The sequence below is a fragment of the Stegodyphus dumicola genome, chromosome X2 (assembly GCF_044657685.1).
Source record: "Stegodyphus dumicola isolate Sdum_Otavi_A_Nest chromosome X2, ASM4465768v1".
Classification (NCBI taxonomy): Eukaryota; Metazoa; Arthropoda; class Arachnida; order Araneae; family Eresidae; genus Stegodyphus; species Stegodyphus dumicola.
Genome location: NC_140781.1, coordinates 197221016 through 197237976, shown reverse-complemented (window position 1 = coordinate 197237976; position 16961 = coordinate 197221016). Strand labels below are relative to the sequence as shown.

At 32.3% G+C, this 16961-nt stretch overlaps 1 protein-coding gene and 1 long non-coding RNA gene across 4 annotated transcripts in view; one reads left to right on the top strand and one right to left on the bottom strand.

The window, feature by feature from the left end:
* The window catches only part of LOC146993006 (uncharacterized), a 316316-nt gene that overhangs the window by 266596 nt on the left and 32759 nt on the right, over positions 1-16961 (bottom strand). The window lies entirely within an intron of this gene.
* LOC118194993 (uncharacterized) overlaps positions 1-16961 on the top strand; it is a 510033-nt gene that overhangs the window by 462235 nt on the left and 30837 nt on the right. For all 3 annotated transcript variants that reach the window (XM_085809750.1, XM_085809751.1, XM_085809749.1), the window contains exon 3: positions 7052-7164. In XM_085809750.1, the coding sequence (XP_085665876.1) occupies positions 7052-7164 (113 nt within the window). The remainder of the gene's footprint in view (positions 1-7051; positions 7165-16961) is intronic.

Below are 16961 nucleotides of genomic sequence, written 5' to 3'. Positions count from 1 at the left end.
GGGTTCCAATCCTAGCAAACAGGCTGCTAGGTGGGAAGTTTCTAGATTTTACCCGTAAGTAAGTAAACATAAGCTAGTTTGTTTCCCTTAAGAAGTCCTCAGCGAAAGAATTCTTAACCTTATGCAGGTAGTCCTAGCGAGCTTTACCATAGATGATTCGCTTATATTTTTGTACTCAGGTAATTATGAAAATTCAACTTTTCTTTCAAAACATGTGCTAGTTGATTTACAATATCAATTGATTTTTAGAGATATGAACTAAGATTCCAGTTTGCATATAAAATTATGTCATACTTAAAGTTCATATTTTTTACTTTTCCCTTTTATTAATTTCTAATAATTCTGCTCTTTAATATAAATTTTTATGCAAATTTTGTGTGCTTCAATCAGTTCCGTTTTCACTATTTTTATGTAGTATTCTTATTTACACTAGCTTTTGTTTTGTTTGCTTTCTTTTACATTTCATTTGAATACGTTCTCTTCTGTAGTATGCACTTTCCAATAACCCTATTAGCTCTCAAAATGTGTTAAGCAAATTTTGAATAATTCCAGTTAGAGTTCTGAGCAAGAATTATGAATTTATTTTATCACGATGTTTGTTAAAAACGTTTCGGTTATTGCCGATTGAAAATTCATCTGTACTCCAGGTTCAGAGATGATAGAGAATCAGTTTAAAAGAGAACTTAAAATTCATTCTTTTTCCAGACGTCCCGATCTTTACTTGTCATTCAAGGAAACAAACTCAGAAAGCTTGCTTAAGAAAATGGCATCAACATTTTTATTTCCAATAAACCATTCAATATCTAGCAAGGTTACTTATTGAACCGTTCTAGTGTTATAATTTTAATTTAATGGAAAACCAAACTACTTCAACCATGATTAAAGAAATATCTTGACATTCAGCATGAATTGTTTAGATCTTCATCACACTATTCAATATCTTGCATCTATTTTGAAGAAAAAAACTAAGTGCATTTTAATCTCTTTGAAACTTGACTAGGTTACCGTAAAAGTGGAGTTAATCTCAGAAATACTTGAGAAAATCGCGGTGAAAACAGTTACCATCGATTATTTGAAAAGTAACCGCTGTGTCCGGAATATCCCTAGACAGATTTTAAAAAAAGTCCTTTCTATAAACTTCTTGCTTAGAAATCCATTAAAGTCGCCACACAGTAGGAAGAGAATTAACGGAAATCAATTGTTTAGTTGTTCCTTTCAAACTCGCTTTACCTTTTTTTTTCTCTAAGCTCCAGATGGAGAAAAGAACCTCATTCTAATTAAGTCAATGAAGATAATCTTTTCTCAGGAATCTACCTTTAAAGAATTTGCTTAGAATAAACTATGCACGACTTAAATTTTAACTATTATCCAAAATATCCATTGGCTGAATATTGATTCACTCCCAGAGTTACTGAAACTTCTGTAGCTTAGATATTCACGACATATTTACTAGTAGATTCTTCCCATTAATGTATTTAAAAGCCTTCATTTTCTGTACAAAGCGAGGATATGAAGCCCAATCAAAGGGTAGGAAAATTTTATTTATAATTATAATCACAAAGAGCCAAACATAGCAGTAACGTTATAGCACAGTGTATTGGTTACGAAGAATTCGAGTGCATATTCTCTTAGTAAATGAGATCAGGTTTCTAGTAACGTCACGAAAATATACATTTATTAAATTTGCAAGAATTTAAAATGATTTCTTTATTTCTATATTATATTGCTACTTTAATTTGATACTTAACTCATGTTTCAGATTGAAAATATTTAATAGAATTAGGGAAATATTTATCTTAATTTAGAAAAAATGATTTTCAGCTCATTGCTAACACGGGCAGAAGATGAGAGTGTGAAAGATAACACGGAAGTAACATATTAAATAAAATGAACTTTTATTTAATTTTCCGAACCACGGGCGTGTTTGGCATTTGCGAATGTACTCGTATTAAATCAGAACGATTATGAACAACACTACCTGAAACAAAATTCAAATCCAGCAATAAAGAAGTAGCATAAAAGGAATCTGGAGAGTAGAACACTATATGTCCAATAATATAATCGTAATTTAAAGGACTGTACTTATGATGTAGTTGAATTTAAAACGTAAGTCTCTATGTTTTCATTATACTCGTATTTGATTTTTAGGATGATTTTAAAATTGATATTATTCCTAATCTGAAATATTCTTGATTTTTGAAACAAATTCTATATTCTAGTAAAGGTTATTTTTACATCTATACTACTTATAAACTCATGTCCATAAGTTAAGAAATAACTTGTATGCAGGTGCATTATAATTGTTTGGCTTCTTAAAGAAGATTCATAAAAATTTCCACAAGACTGGAAGCAGAGATAATTTTAGCTTCATTCTCCTTGACTTCAAATAGTTTATATTCGTGTGTTCGTTGAAAGTACCATACATATGGAAGCATGGTAGTTGCAATTTTTCCTTTACAAAAGAAAATATATAACTAATATAGGGCAAAGAGAACCCAAGTTGATAACTTGCTTCAGGAACCCATCGGAAGCAGGATGCTGGCCACATGTAGAGACAGGTGTTACAGGATCTCAGTATTCTAGGCAGTGTTGTTTCCAGGCTTTAGAAAAGTTTCTAAGTCATCGAGCATGTTCGAAAATAGCATGAATAAGATAGCCTTAATGTCATAACTGCCTGACAGAGCAGCGGCTTTGACTATAATTGCCTGTTATTATCCAGCCAGCGTAGCGAAAGCTTTGTAACAGCCCTCGGAGTTTTACCGTCACCACAGTAACAGCATATGAAGCTCCGTCTAACATCTTGCCCTGATATATCTGACTGTATCCTACGGTCTTGCAACTAGGGGCTAGTGTTTATATTTACCTGCATACCACGTTTTGCCATAATAGTACTTGCTGAGTCCTGGATTCATGTTTTGACCCTGCCAGCTTTGTCGAAAGTACTCATTATGTAACTTCCGAAGTGCTGAGTAGGATCACATTAGGATTGCACGCACCTCAGCAAGCAATTCCAATGGTTTCAATGCCTGCCATTTATAGAGATCCCAACCAACTTCGGTATGTAAGGATTTTCATAGTGCATTTTGTCCTGGATTCTAGCTAATGAATAAAACGTTTTATCTGGAACAAAGCTGCAATTCTATATGTCAAAAAATGCTGGACAACTTTATTAACAGTACTCAGAACTAGATAACAATATTTATAATCTTCAAAATTAACCTCACATTATGTAAACATTCCACGAACTTCAACAGCATTCGTGACAAGCAAGTGTCATACTAGATGCTTTGTATCCTCATTCTTTAAGTCTAAATCAAAATTCTCATTTTGTTAGTTTTTGCTCCTCCTCATAGGATAGGTTTTTGTCAGCTTGGTTAGTAAATTGACCCCGAACCTTGACATACGGACCAAAGTGTACAGGTTTTCAGGGTAACAGATAACTTCACATTATGGGCAAGAGCGTAGAAGTTCTTCCTATCAACGAAGTGAATGATAACAATAATAATATATTAACAAAAACATAATTTACCATTTGCTGTCCGAAAGCACCTATTAGTACTCTTATCTGTGAAGCAAATAGCACATTTTTACAAGTATAAACATTCTTATCCATTTACCTTGATTTAAAACATAAATATAGAGAAGCGTTTATATTATTTTTCAAGATCGACTTTAGGCTATAAGCATTTGAAAATAGTTGAAAAATATGCAGACTTTGCTAGAATATGGCTAATTTATTGCAAAAATATGTCTAGGAGATTAAAAAAGAACCTTCGCTCTTCTTTTGTGATTGCTAACTTTAAACTTCTAAGGAGTCTCCAAAACGCACATTTACGTACGTTTCTTTTATAATGCAATTTGTTTTTCAAAATATTTTAAGCCTTTCAGGTGACTTACAAATTCTAATTCTAGTAGTAATTTTTGTTAAATTCACAGCATACTGTTATGTGAACTTAAGAAGAGTTATCGATCAGCTAGCGCTGTACTTTTCTGTACTCTTAGGAGAATAGACTATAAACCGAAAAAGAGGTTCACACATGACAGTATTAAAAAACATTCGACAGCTGCCACTTTGAAATTGTCACGATGATGATGGCAGTCTGACAAAAAGTCTCACCTGTCTAGGTGGGATAAAAGAATTAATTTCCCTGTCTTAAGACTTTAGTACGTGAGTCAGATTAAGTGGGCTTTAACCTGCCGAAGAGTAACGGCAAGCAAGTTTATAAAAGATTGTAATCACGTTAGCAAATATGATTCCGATGGTTACTACAAAGTTTAACCTTGACACAATCTTCGATTATTCTATTTTCTCTTTTTTTCATTTTTGTCTATTTGTTTGCTTAAGATTCAGTTTGGAAAAAGAAATATATAATATATGTCTTCCGTTGAAAACTTTTTGACATTTTCCAGCATTATTTGGGTATGAAAAATTTCATTTGGAATATTTACATAAACAGGATTTTAGGATTTTAATATCATAAGGAGCTTTTTAAGTAATATGTGTGTGTGTTTGTAATCAAAGTGGCATATTTCGTTTACATTATAAATTTTTAGTAAATCTAAATCCTTTTCCCATCTTTTCAAATAAACTAAAAGTCGCTGAAAATGCTGTTATTTATAGGATTAAATATAAAGTCAAATTCGTCAGAAAAAATTAGAACATTTGCTTAAATTTCTTAATATTCTAAATCTGGCTTCTAACTCAAACAATATTCACAATAAATTTCTATTAAGGATTTTCTCAATTTGATCTTTGAAGCTTAATTGTAAGGCCTAATTTACCCATATTAAAACTTCAATAAAATTACAAAAGTTTTCATTTTAAGAAAATGGGGAAAATATATTTTTAGTTTCATACGATCATTGATTTCGGTTGCAAAAGAAAGTGTCTTTTCCAAAACATTCCCTGACAAGGAAATGAAACATACGCTTGAGCGAAGTTCCAAAAAGAAAGTAAATGGCTTGTGAAGAAATGAAGCTCATGACATAACTATGACACAAATACCAATGCCAATTTCCTTTCGCTTTTCAGCTTCTCGTTTAAGGAAGTTGCGCAACCTTAAACAGTTAATCTTGAAAATGCATTATTTCTTTGACGACTTTTCATATCAGGTTTAGCACCGCATTTAAATAATGTGAACACCCAGAACAAATTAGAAGACTTGATAATTCTTGATAATTCTTATGAGCGTCCTAATCTAGATTCATAATTAATTTATAATAAAACAAAATTTGCTTAGTTTGTTTATTTATGCGAAAGCAAATAAGGGTTATCTGTCTAAGTGGAGATATGCCTTCGTGGAGGAGTTTTAAGGGAGACTGATTCGTGTTGTTGCGTTTTTCTTTTCTTCTGACACCAGTTGTTACGTTATTTTCTTCCTTGATGTTCGTACGGGGTTTGTGTGGATTTGAAGTGAATAATGACGACACTTGATGAAGTATCGAAACACACTTTATTAGCCAGTATTGTCAGGACAGCTCCAAAACACGTTTTACAGTCGTCGATGAACTACTATAAACACGCTGACACGATCAGCAACACAGCCTTCAGGTTATCAGGCTATCACGGTGGAGACAGCTTCCTGCAAAGCACCCGACTCTGCTTTCCAGAGTACAGCTCCCGACTCTGCTTTCCAGAGTACAGCTCCCGACTCTGCTTGGTCGTTCTCGGAACTCCACGTACTCTCGAGACTCTACTCGCTACAACTCGCGATGCACTCGACGACACACGAGCACAGCTCCCGACTCTTTGGTTCAGTCGTTCCCGCAGGCTCAACACGCTCTCTTGACGATGCACTAACCGCGATACACTAACAGACTCCTTCGGTTCACTCGACGACCCACTCGGCACTCGCTGCCCGGCTGTCAACTCGATCGACTCCGCAGGGATTAACTCGCTAGACGAGACACACTCGATACTAACTCGCACTCTAGACGAGGCACACACACACTAACTGACTGCGGACCAGCAGGGTTTATATAGCTTTTGGCTTGTGTTCGAGAACATTCTGGGCTAAACCGGTAAGAATTCGTTCCAGAAGGTTCTCCATCCGTCCATGGTATATTGCCAATTTTGTCGCCAAATGGGCGATTTCTCACCAAATGTGGCAACCCTTCCTTCCCTTGTCATTTATATAGCAACCCTAAAACTGCTTTGAGGGGAAGCTATCTCACCGCGCCTGTACATTTCATAACAGTATACACGTAACACATGGGGAAAACCTCGAAAATACCCATGTATGCAGCCCGTTTGCCTGGAATCGAACCCAGGTCAGAACTACCAGTGTTCAGCGATTTGACCGCTCGGCCGCTGGTGGGCCCAAAATTTGCTTAATAGTGTTCAAATAGTTATACTTCTAATTTATGTAAAACACATATACATTGCGATCTTTTAAGATTGGTTTTATTCCCATAAACTGAAAATAAACGCATTGCCATATGTTATTTAACTAGTTTACAATTAATGAACATAAGTATCACGAATTTAATTTCTTAGCTATCATACTGATAGTAAAATGCAGCCATCTCAATAAAATATATACTGCAAAACTATGAATTTTAAACCCACATTGTAATTTATTATTTCACTGGTCTCTTCTTGCGTATGTTTGCTTACTTTTTTCAAATGTTTTACAGCCAGAAGAGTTATTATTTTAAGGAAGTTTCTTACTTCAAGTTTTCGCTTTCTGCAAAGAATCCTGGGACTTCATTTCAGGAGCTTATCTTTATCATAATTTTATAGTGATGCATTGAAAAATTCGTAGATTTTGCTTGCGCAAAGAAAGCTTCAAGCTAAGCTTGAAGATTATATGCACGAAGAAAACAAACAAAACAACTAAGCGTGCGATTTGCTTCTTAGTTTCTATTTCAAGAGCACAGATTATTTCAGTTCATTAGCGATATAACTGAATGTAGTATAAATTAATAAATAATTCTAAAATCATCAAAAAAACAATAATTTTTGTCATCATTGTTTTTCAATTATTGACAAGTATTTTGCTTGAATTAAAAGGTCTTTTTTTTTTTTTTTTTTTTTTTTTTTTTTTTTAAGGTGGTGTGTTATTTTACTCGAAAATGCTTTCAAAAGAATTCCACAGAAGAAGATGTTATAATACAAGCAAATCATGTCGTACAACTGGAGCTTCAAGAAGGAGACTGGCTTGTGTAAGTTTATTTGTCTTTTAAAAAATTTACTTAATTCATAAAGTGCATATAATTTTCATAAATTCTATTAGTGAGCGTTATTCGTGTATTCAAAATTAACTAAATATGGTTGATCTGACTACAATAAGTACTAATAATGCGATCTTACATATAACACTCATCATCCAATTTTCCTGACCTGGCCAACACCAATAATACATTTGGATAAAATTTAAGGAATTTAAGAACTGTCATTCGCTGTAATCTTCAGATTAGGAAATATTTCAAATTTAAAATAAATAAACGTCTGCACACGCATGCAGCAAACGTGAAATAAATTTATCTTTATTGAACATTTTGCCCCATAATGTATATACTGAGAAAACTGAAAAACGAAATTTTTTCAGTCAGGGTAAAGTCTTCCCCAAACGCGTATCACTCTTATTGTATGTGCCCACCATCACCACATATTACAGTTTGCAAGCTAGTTACAGCCCCATTAAATGCAGCGTATAGCATATATGAATGGATGCAAGAGATTTCGTGACGAAGGGTGTCTTATAACTGCTCCAAAGAAAATGGGCTACTGCGGTACACTCTGGGCTTGACATAACCCCAGAGCCAAAAGTCAAGTGGTGTTAAGTCCGGCGACCGAGGGAGTCACTCATTTTTACAGTGACAGTTAATTAATCGCTCTCGGTGAAAGTTCTTCTTAGGAACGTCTTCACTTCGGTTGCTGAATGAGGAGGTACGTGCGTGAACTGACTGTGTGAAGAATATTTTATTCCAGTAAGTGCGGTATCACTTTCTTCTGGAGCAGCTGCAAGTAGCATTTCCAGTAACTGAGCAGGTCTTCCAGCCAGCTTTTGCACAGTGCTCTCAAAGAAAAAAGGCCCACAATAATGGACGCACTGAAATCACACCAAACAGTAAAACGCAGTGAATGTAGGTGCTCCTCAGTATAGGCACGTGGGTTCTCATTTACCAGATTCTACAGTTAAAAGCGTTTACTATTCCATGCAATAAAAAATGAGCCTCATCTGTTCACAAGTTATTGAGAAGCCATTGTGGATCATCATCGATTTTCGACAAACTCCAGTTTTCGAATTCATATTACTTAGGTTTGTCATTTGACAGGAGTTGGTGGACCGATTGCAACTTGTAAGGATACAATTTTAAAACACTGTGAAATACACTGTGCAGAATACCAATGGTTACGTATACCAGTGTTCCGTGCCACTTCTCGTACGCTACTTTCTGCATCCGTTGACTGATCCCTTAGAGTGTCAATCTGCAAAGTCACATCGGAAGTACGGATTGCTGATAAACCTGGTGCACCACTACAAAGAAGATGACCCAAGCTTCCCTTTTATGTTTTAGTGTCGTATCAGGGAAGTCAGTCCAACAAGAGCGATTGGATCTGAACCTTTCTTTCATCCCTTCTGTGCCCGAAACCTTCGTAAATCTTCAGTCGACGATTCTTGGCTGAGGTAAAACAACTTCACTACAACGCTTTTTCCGCTAATGTCAGCATCATAATTAAAACTTTATGTAAGAGCAAGTAGGAGGAAAAATCAGAAATGAGCCGTTAATCCTAAATCTGCAATTTATAGGACTCTGATTTACATGTTTCTTGTTACTGCGTGTGTGCGGCGCTCTCTATCGACGAAAATTTTAACAGTATTTTTTCTTGCGTTCTACAAATTCCTTCAACTTTTACGATTTTTAAAACATTTACAGATTTATGGGATACCCTGTATATATTGTTACGAATTTGGTATTTAAAAAGCTAATGTTAATTCAATTAGAAATTAAATGGTTTTATTTCTCGCGCAGTGCAGCGCGTGACGAATATTAAAAGAAAGCTAAGCCGGAAAATTAAAAATACAAGAGCGCGTGCGTTAAATAAATAAATATCTCTTTTTGATTTCGAGAAAGTACTGGAAAATTCTAGCGCGTGATTTTAAAAGCTTATAAAAGGAGGAAAACATCTCAGTTTGTAGTAGTTGCTTAGTTTGTTGTTGTTTAGAAAACTACTGTTGTTGATTGTAGCGAATTCGCGGATTAGCGTTCTTTAGCTGTTTTGAATTACGTTCTATTGACATTTGAGTAGTTAAAAGAAAACTACTGTGAGATATTGTAATACTGCATGATAATTTGAGAAAATTTAAGCATTTTTGTTGTGATAATAATAAATTTTTGTTCATTTTTCATCGGACTTGTGCATTCATTTCATAACGAACCCGTACGCACGCAACAATATATATATATATATATATATATATATATATATGCATATACATATATGTGTGTGTGTGTGTGTGTGATGTACCAGCTTTTGTACGGAATAAATAAATAGATTGGTGAAGAATCCTAGATGTAGTCGTAGCTTAAATTATCAGACGATAAGTTTAAAAAACAGGATCCATTTATTATTGTTCAGGAGAAATAGCCGTTACAAAAATCAAAAGTCCGTAGTAAATAAAAAGAACTACTAATAACTTTTTCTATGAAGTTTACTGCATCGTTACATTAAAGAAAAGACCCCGATATTCCTTTGCGAGTCCTTTTATAGCCTCTGGAAAGGCGGAGCTTCCAAGAAATGACGTCAGCCATTCCAGTTCGCTTTAAATATCTCCAGAACATTCTATAACTGTACGTGTAGAAAAGGCGGGAAAAACAACTTCACTATGGGGTTGTGGATTTAATTCCACGTACTTTCAAATAAGAGACCGTCGCCATTAAAAATGAAAAGAACATACAGTTAGAATTTTAAATGTATTTTTGACTATGGAATTTTATTATTACATTTATATAATTTAAGCTTCAATGCATTGATATATTCTCAAGTCTCAAGTAGTATTTACATGCTTATCCAGCGTTGGCAATAAGTGACGTCTCACGAAATCAGCATACACGAATATACAGGAAAAGAATTTTAGTTTTTCTTTTCAAAACAAATGTTGACCAGTGTCATTATTAATATTACTTTTACTCTAATATGGCTCTGCGTACCAAAGAGAGTTGCAATGCATTACCAAAGAGAGTTGACTGCAAATTCAAGAACCAACATAAACTTTTCCCTACTCTTGTGTGTATATGTATGCTATTATATTATCTATATGTGTATATGTACACTGAAACTTTATTAAAGCAGTCGGTTTCAGTATATGTACTCGTAATTTAATATTGAATACACCTCCTTTAAAATTAATTTTGAAATTCCTTAATTTTTAAGGTTTTTCTTCTTATATTTCTTCACAAATTTAAAGCTGTCAGTTTTATTTGTTGATTCAAGACAACTAAGGAATTTTTTTAAGTAATTAATCAATTATTACTTTTTTATACCCCAACTCCTTTTTTGTTGTAAAACTCCCATGTATAAATAAGTAGTGTTTTGGTTAAAATGATAGTTAATACTCAGTCAAACTGAAATCTGAAACATATTTATTTTTTGAATTTAGAAATTTATGTAATGATGCAGATATACTTTCAGCAGTAAACTCACAGTATTCTTGCTGTGTATATTTCTTTTTATTCTGAATTATTGTATTAATTCTCTCTTAATAATATCGTCAAAAGAGAAGTACTAACTCATAAAACAAAGAATGGAATATCCCCCCCGAAGACTGCTTTCTAAAATGATTGATGATTAATACGTTTACTTCGCTCAAAAAAACGATAAAATTACGCACGTAATTCATCTGCGAGCATTAAATCAAGAACAAAAAGATTAAACGTGTAAAGATTTTAATCATTTTTCTTCAGATAGATTCAAAAAGCGTATGTCGTTTAGGATAATTTAATGATAATTATAGAAATGCAGTGCCCATTTCTAACGTTTCTAAATTAACCAAGAGAATTATAATTAAATGAAAGAAAACGCGAACGGATCTGGAGGTTCATATTTAAAATACTGAATTAATCCAATGAAATAATCAGTGTGTATATTAATAAAATCCTTTTTAAGTATTTTATTTTTTGAACGGTCAAGTATTTAGAGCCGAGATTTACACGTTTCATATGAAACATTAATATATAAATGCTATAAGAAAAATTATCCTTCATTAAGTGCTCCCTTTCTCTGTCTGTTCAATTTAATCTTAGTTTAAATTTCAGCAGCTAACTTTTGATGTATTGTATTATAACGGTTCATGCAAAATTAGAAGCGAAAACTAAGTTTCACATTATGCTAGACACGGAAAAATCAGCCTTGGTGTAGTACTTCAAAATAAACGCTATGTTAAAATACAAAGCGAATAAAAAGGCAGTTAATTTCGATATATTAATAACAAATATGACAGCGTGAAATATGGGACGAAAATGTCAATGAACTAATTTGAAAATAATTGTGCACCTGAAAAAAAATACTGCTAACAGGGATAGTTACAGCAAAAATTAGCATTATCAGAAGAACCTGAAAAATGCTACTTAGGAGTCAGGTATTATCTGAACTACTTTAAAAGTCTAATTCAGAAGTCAAACAACAAAAATCAGCGTTGTATTTTCAAAAAAAATCAGCGTTGTATTTTCAAAAAAAAATCACGTTGTATTCTGTGAAAATTTTGAAAATACAACGCTGATTTTTGTTGTCTGTGAAAATTTTGAAACACAACGCTGATTTTTGTTACTGTGAAAATTTTGAAAATACAACGCTCATTTTTGTTGTTTGTCTTCTGAATTAGAATTTGTTCGGCGTGTTATTGTGTCTTAATTACCTTAAAAGTATTTAAAGGAGAAAATTGCAACATATAATTATTTTGCATTAAATAATTTCATTAAATAACAAACCCGACGTAAACATAGGTTTATGCACCTCTGAAACCGCATCAAAAGATAAACAAAACCAATCTGTTGATATAGCTATCCTTAATATTTCCTGTTCTTTTAGAAAGTTTTAGACAGAAAGTATAAAAATTAGAAGTAATTTAATATTAAGAATTTCCCCGATTAGAGAGTATAAAGTTCTACCCTATCTAATAGCCGCAAATAGTAGCCATGAGATTTGTTTATAGTTTTCATCGTAATTTTATTTTGTTCGGCGCTAAAATTGGAACATATTTAAATATTTTTCGAAAAGAAAGCAAAATATATGCATTCTTTTAAATTTACTCAGTAAAATTAACAGCAGAAGAATTAAAAACGGTATGCTTTCCAGGATAAAAGCCTTAAATGCACTTGTAATAATACTGAAAGCGCTTACTGCTTTTCGCAATGAGCTGATTTATGTATACTTTTGTAATTGAAAGGAAGAGCTGTGTACAGTAGCGCAACAGATTTCTTGTTTTGACATCATCCACGTATATTTGGGGTAATTATATGTGTGTGATGAAAAGTGTTTTATATCTACAATATGAGTGTATTGCAAACATAATGTAATTTCAGTTGTGAAACTTTTGTGAAATTGAAGGGCTTATTTATTCCATAAATAAATCTGAAAGCAAATGTATCTTATAATTATTTTATTTCAACTTTATTTAGTATTTTTTAATCAACAGTTGCAAAGCTTGAAGTTGTTATTTATTTCGAAATTCACTATTACGTATCATTTTCAGTAAGTTTCAGTTTGTATTGCTGCTCATTTGTAGTCATAAAAATCATCATTACATGCTGCATTTAATTCTAATTCTGCTTAACCCTTTCGGTTAACCTGCTTAACCTTAATATCTGCGGGACATTCCAAGACATCAAGACAAATATTGTAAAATTAATTTAGGACTAGGGAACTGAACTTCTCACCGTATTTTATACTGTTACTTGAACACTTCAACACCACTGGGGCATATGTATCCCATCTAAAAAAACAGTGGGACACATGTGTCTCAACCCCCCCTCCGTAATAGCCTCTACAGTTAATTTTTGTTTTTATTTTGGCAGAATATTGCTATTTCTACTGCTACTTGACCTACTGAAGTCCCTTTTCTTCTTTTAAGTTAAAACCCTAATTTAACTTTTTTTCTAAAGAAAAAACTAGTGCTGAAAGGGTTAAAGTAAAGCAGTTTTACCACACGTCCCTGATCAATACCAAGAACTAATGTTTTAATCGCATTATACTTGCGATCAGTGGTTACTTGATTTATGTTAATTAAGAAATCTTTAATATGCATTTTAGCATGATTTTAATTGTTTGACTAGATTCACTAATATCCTGCTATCCTTTTACTATCAAAGAAGACAATTATTTTCTTAAGTCACAATTACAGCTCGATTTGCGTGAAGTTTTTTTTTTTTTTTTTTTTCCCTGTTTCATGACTGTTTGCCAGAAATTTGAAAAATGGATGTACTTGCTTTCTAATTAATGGGTTGTCGTCCTCTCTGGCCATTCCATAGCTCACTACCAGTTTTTCGCCTTCTTACTAATTTTATCGCCTATCTTAAATCCGGCAGCTGCAGACAAACACGCTTGCCCTTGGGTTTAAGAAAAAAAACGCCGTTAGTTTCTTGAACTGTCCGTTGCTCTGAAGTAAGCTTATCGAAGCTTTTAAAAACTTTTCTGGCCTATTTTATCATTTTAAATATGACACTATTAATTTAATTTAATATTTTTGTAATATAGGGTATTTGTCACATTTTATTTACATGTATTATTTATGTTTTGATATCTTAAATTGATTAGATACCTGCGTATTTTTCTAGCGCTTTTTACATTTTTAAATCACTGTACTAAAATCTTTTACATTTTGCAAAGAAATTCTTGAATTTGGCATATAGGTTTGCTAATTTTGGTACATTGATAATTACAATGAATAAAAATTTGGCAGAATTTTTTGTTTACTTATGCAAGACAAGGACGAAACAAGATGGTTGAGCAACTGCGAAGAAAGTGAGATAACCCAATTCTCCCTGGTAGTCAGCATTGTCTCATTATCTTTTCAATTGTTCATTTTTCTGTATTTTTTCTAAAATTTTCGCTTAATTTACATTTAATTAAATTCGCATTTCAGTTGAATTTGCTTTACCACAACTATTAGTTAATGCTTGACAGACAATGCTTTTTGCTTAGATTCTTCACTTCATGTTTATTTTTATTTTACAATTCTTTTTAATTCTTTTCAATTTATTTATTTTCAATTTTTGTACTTTTTGGAATTGGTACTTAAATTTTTTACTTGATTGGATTTGAAGTTAACGTCAAACTGAAATTCCTAGTTTTGGTTTAATTTGTACTTTTGACAAGAGTATTTCCATTTCAAATAAAAAACTTACTTATTGTTCGCCGAGTCAAACAGTTAGAGACATATACAAATATTTCATAGGAAAATTTTCGATTTTAAAACATTAATACACTTTTTAACAAAAAAAACAAGATTAAAATTGAAAAATTCAAATAAAAATGTAGACATACAAAACTTTCATTAAATAAATAGAAAACACCTTAAAAAAATTACTAATTTTGAAACAAAGACCAGCAGCGGAAACGTTAGAATCAAAATGGACGCCTAGAGTGACCAGTTTGGCATCACTGGCAATGGCAAAGAAGAAATCTCCGAATTGGTGATTTACAGTGGGTACAAAAAGTATTTGCACACATACATTTTTGTTCACAATTTATAAGAAAATACATTAAGAAATACAAAAATTGGCATTTAAAAATTAGAATAAGCTTATTCATTTAAATTAATTACAAAAAATACAATAATATTAATAAAAAACATTTTTTGCAACAATATTAAAATAGCTTATGTCAAAAAAAGTATTTGCACACTTAACTCAACTTTAGCAAATTTGCATTTTTATGCTATAATTTGACAGTCATCCCGCAGTAAATAACATACGTAAGACGACTATAAAAGGATGTGTTGTCGAAACGTTATCAGTTGATTGTCTATTCAAATTGTAATGGCAACTAAGAAATCTGAATTGCCGATTTCGTTGCGAGAAAAATTTTTTTCTTTACGTGAAAATGGCCTAAGTTATCAAGAAATAGGTAGAAAAGTAAATGTTTGCTTCTCTACTATTTGGTATGTCATAAAATGTTATAAAGAAAGAGGATCTACATCAAATAACTTGCTCTCTGGAGGCCCATAGAAACTTTCACTGCGAATGAAGCGAAAAATCATGAGAGAAGCATAAAAAAATCCATTTGTTAGTGCAATTACTTTAGCCAATGATGTCGCTTCAACATCTGGAGTTCAAATCTGTTCCCAAAGTGATCGAAATGTCCTGCACGATGCACACATTTATGGCAGATCACCAAGGAAAAAAACCTCTCACGACTGAACGAAACAGACTGAAGAGACTTGAATTCGCTAAGGAATATATCAATAAGCCAATTGATTTCTGGAAAAATGTCATATTCTCCGACGAGAGTAAGTTCAATATCTTTAAATCAGATGGGAAGAAACTAGTTTGGAGAAAACCTTGTACTGCTTTTCATACCAAAAATGTGTTAGCTACAGTTAAACATGGAGGAGGTTCTGTTATGATTTGGGGGTGCATGGCTAGCAAAGGAGTTGTAATTTGTGTTTCATTGATGAAAATATGACAGCTCGAACCTATATAGATGTGTTGCGAGATAATTTGCCACTAAGTGCAATAAAATTGGGTATCAGTAATTCGTATTATTTTCAGCAAGACAATGATCCTAAGCACAGTGCCGGTATAACACGTATGTGGTTGCTTTATAATGTACCCAAAAAACTTGCCACTCCACCACAATCACCAGACTTAAATCCTTTGGAAAATTTGTGGAATTCTTTGGATTTAAAAATAAGAAAAAGGAAGATTTCAAGCAAATCTGCCCTTAAACAAGCCCTTACTGGAGTGGTCGAACACTGACCCTACTGTTACAGAAAATTTAATTAAATCAATGCCAGCAAGATTACAAGCAGTAATAGATGCCAAAGGCATGCATACTAAATATTAGTTATTTGAAATTTGTTTATATATTTTATTTCTTTTGTATTCATGCAGGTGTGAAAATACTTTTTTTGATACGAGATATTTTAATATTGTTGCAAAAAAGCATTGTGATTTATATTATTGTAATTTTTCTGTTTGTTTTGGATGATTAAACTTATTCTGATTTGGCAATACCAATTTTTTTATTTCTTAATGTTTCTTTTTATGAATTGCAAACAAAAATGTAGGTGTGCAAATACTTTTTTTACCCACAGTAAATGCTTGAAAGATTTAATTTTTTTAAAGAGTAAGGCTAGAAAAGGAAGAAAAAAAATGTTAGAAAAGTATACAATCTTCACGTCATGGGCTTATTATGACGACTAAGAATGTAGGAGGTCCTTTATTATCACGAAAATCTGTAGTAAATAAAATTATACATTAGTAGAAATAAAATGAAATACTATAAAACTTTTTAAAACATCCTTCTTTATCCTTCTCTATTTGAGCTTTCAGATAACAAATTCATACTTTTAAAAAATTTGTAGGGTGTAGTCTACTCCAGCTTTTTTTTTAAATATTGTTAATAGAGTTTATTAGAATTTCATTCTCTTTTAAAACTTTAGTAAAAAAAAACTATTTCTTTTTGTTGTTGCTCTATATTAGAGCAAAAATTTTAATTCCGTTAATTTGATTAAATGCTGCATTTGCTGTTACTTTTTTAGATATATTTGAGCAACGATTTATGAGTTTTATTTTAGAAAAATTAAATTCTCTTTTATCAAATAGTCTTATCTCTTTAAGATTATGAATGCTAAGATCTAGATAATCTATTACTAACGGATTTTCATTGGTTTTATTAAGTTTTAGACAGTTGGGGTAGATGTTGCTCATTTCAATAAGATTATTATTCTTGAAAAGAATGTCATCAATATATTAGAAAGTGTGTTCAAAATTACTGAAATCATTATCAGAAAATG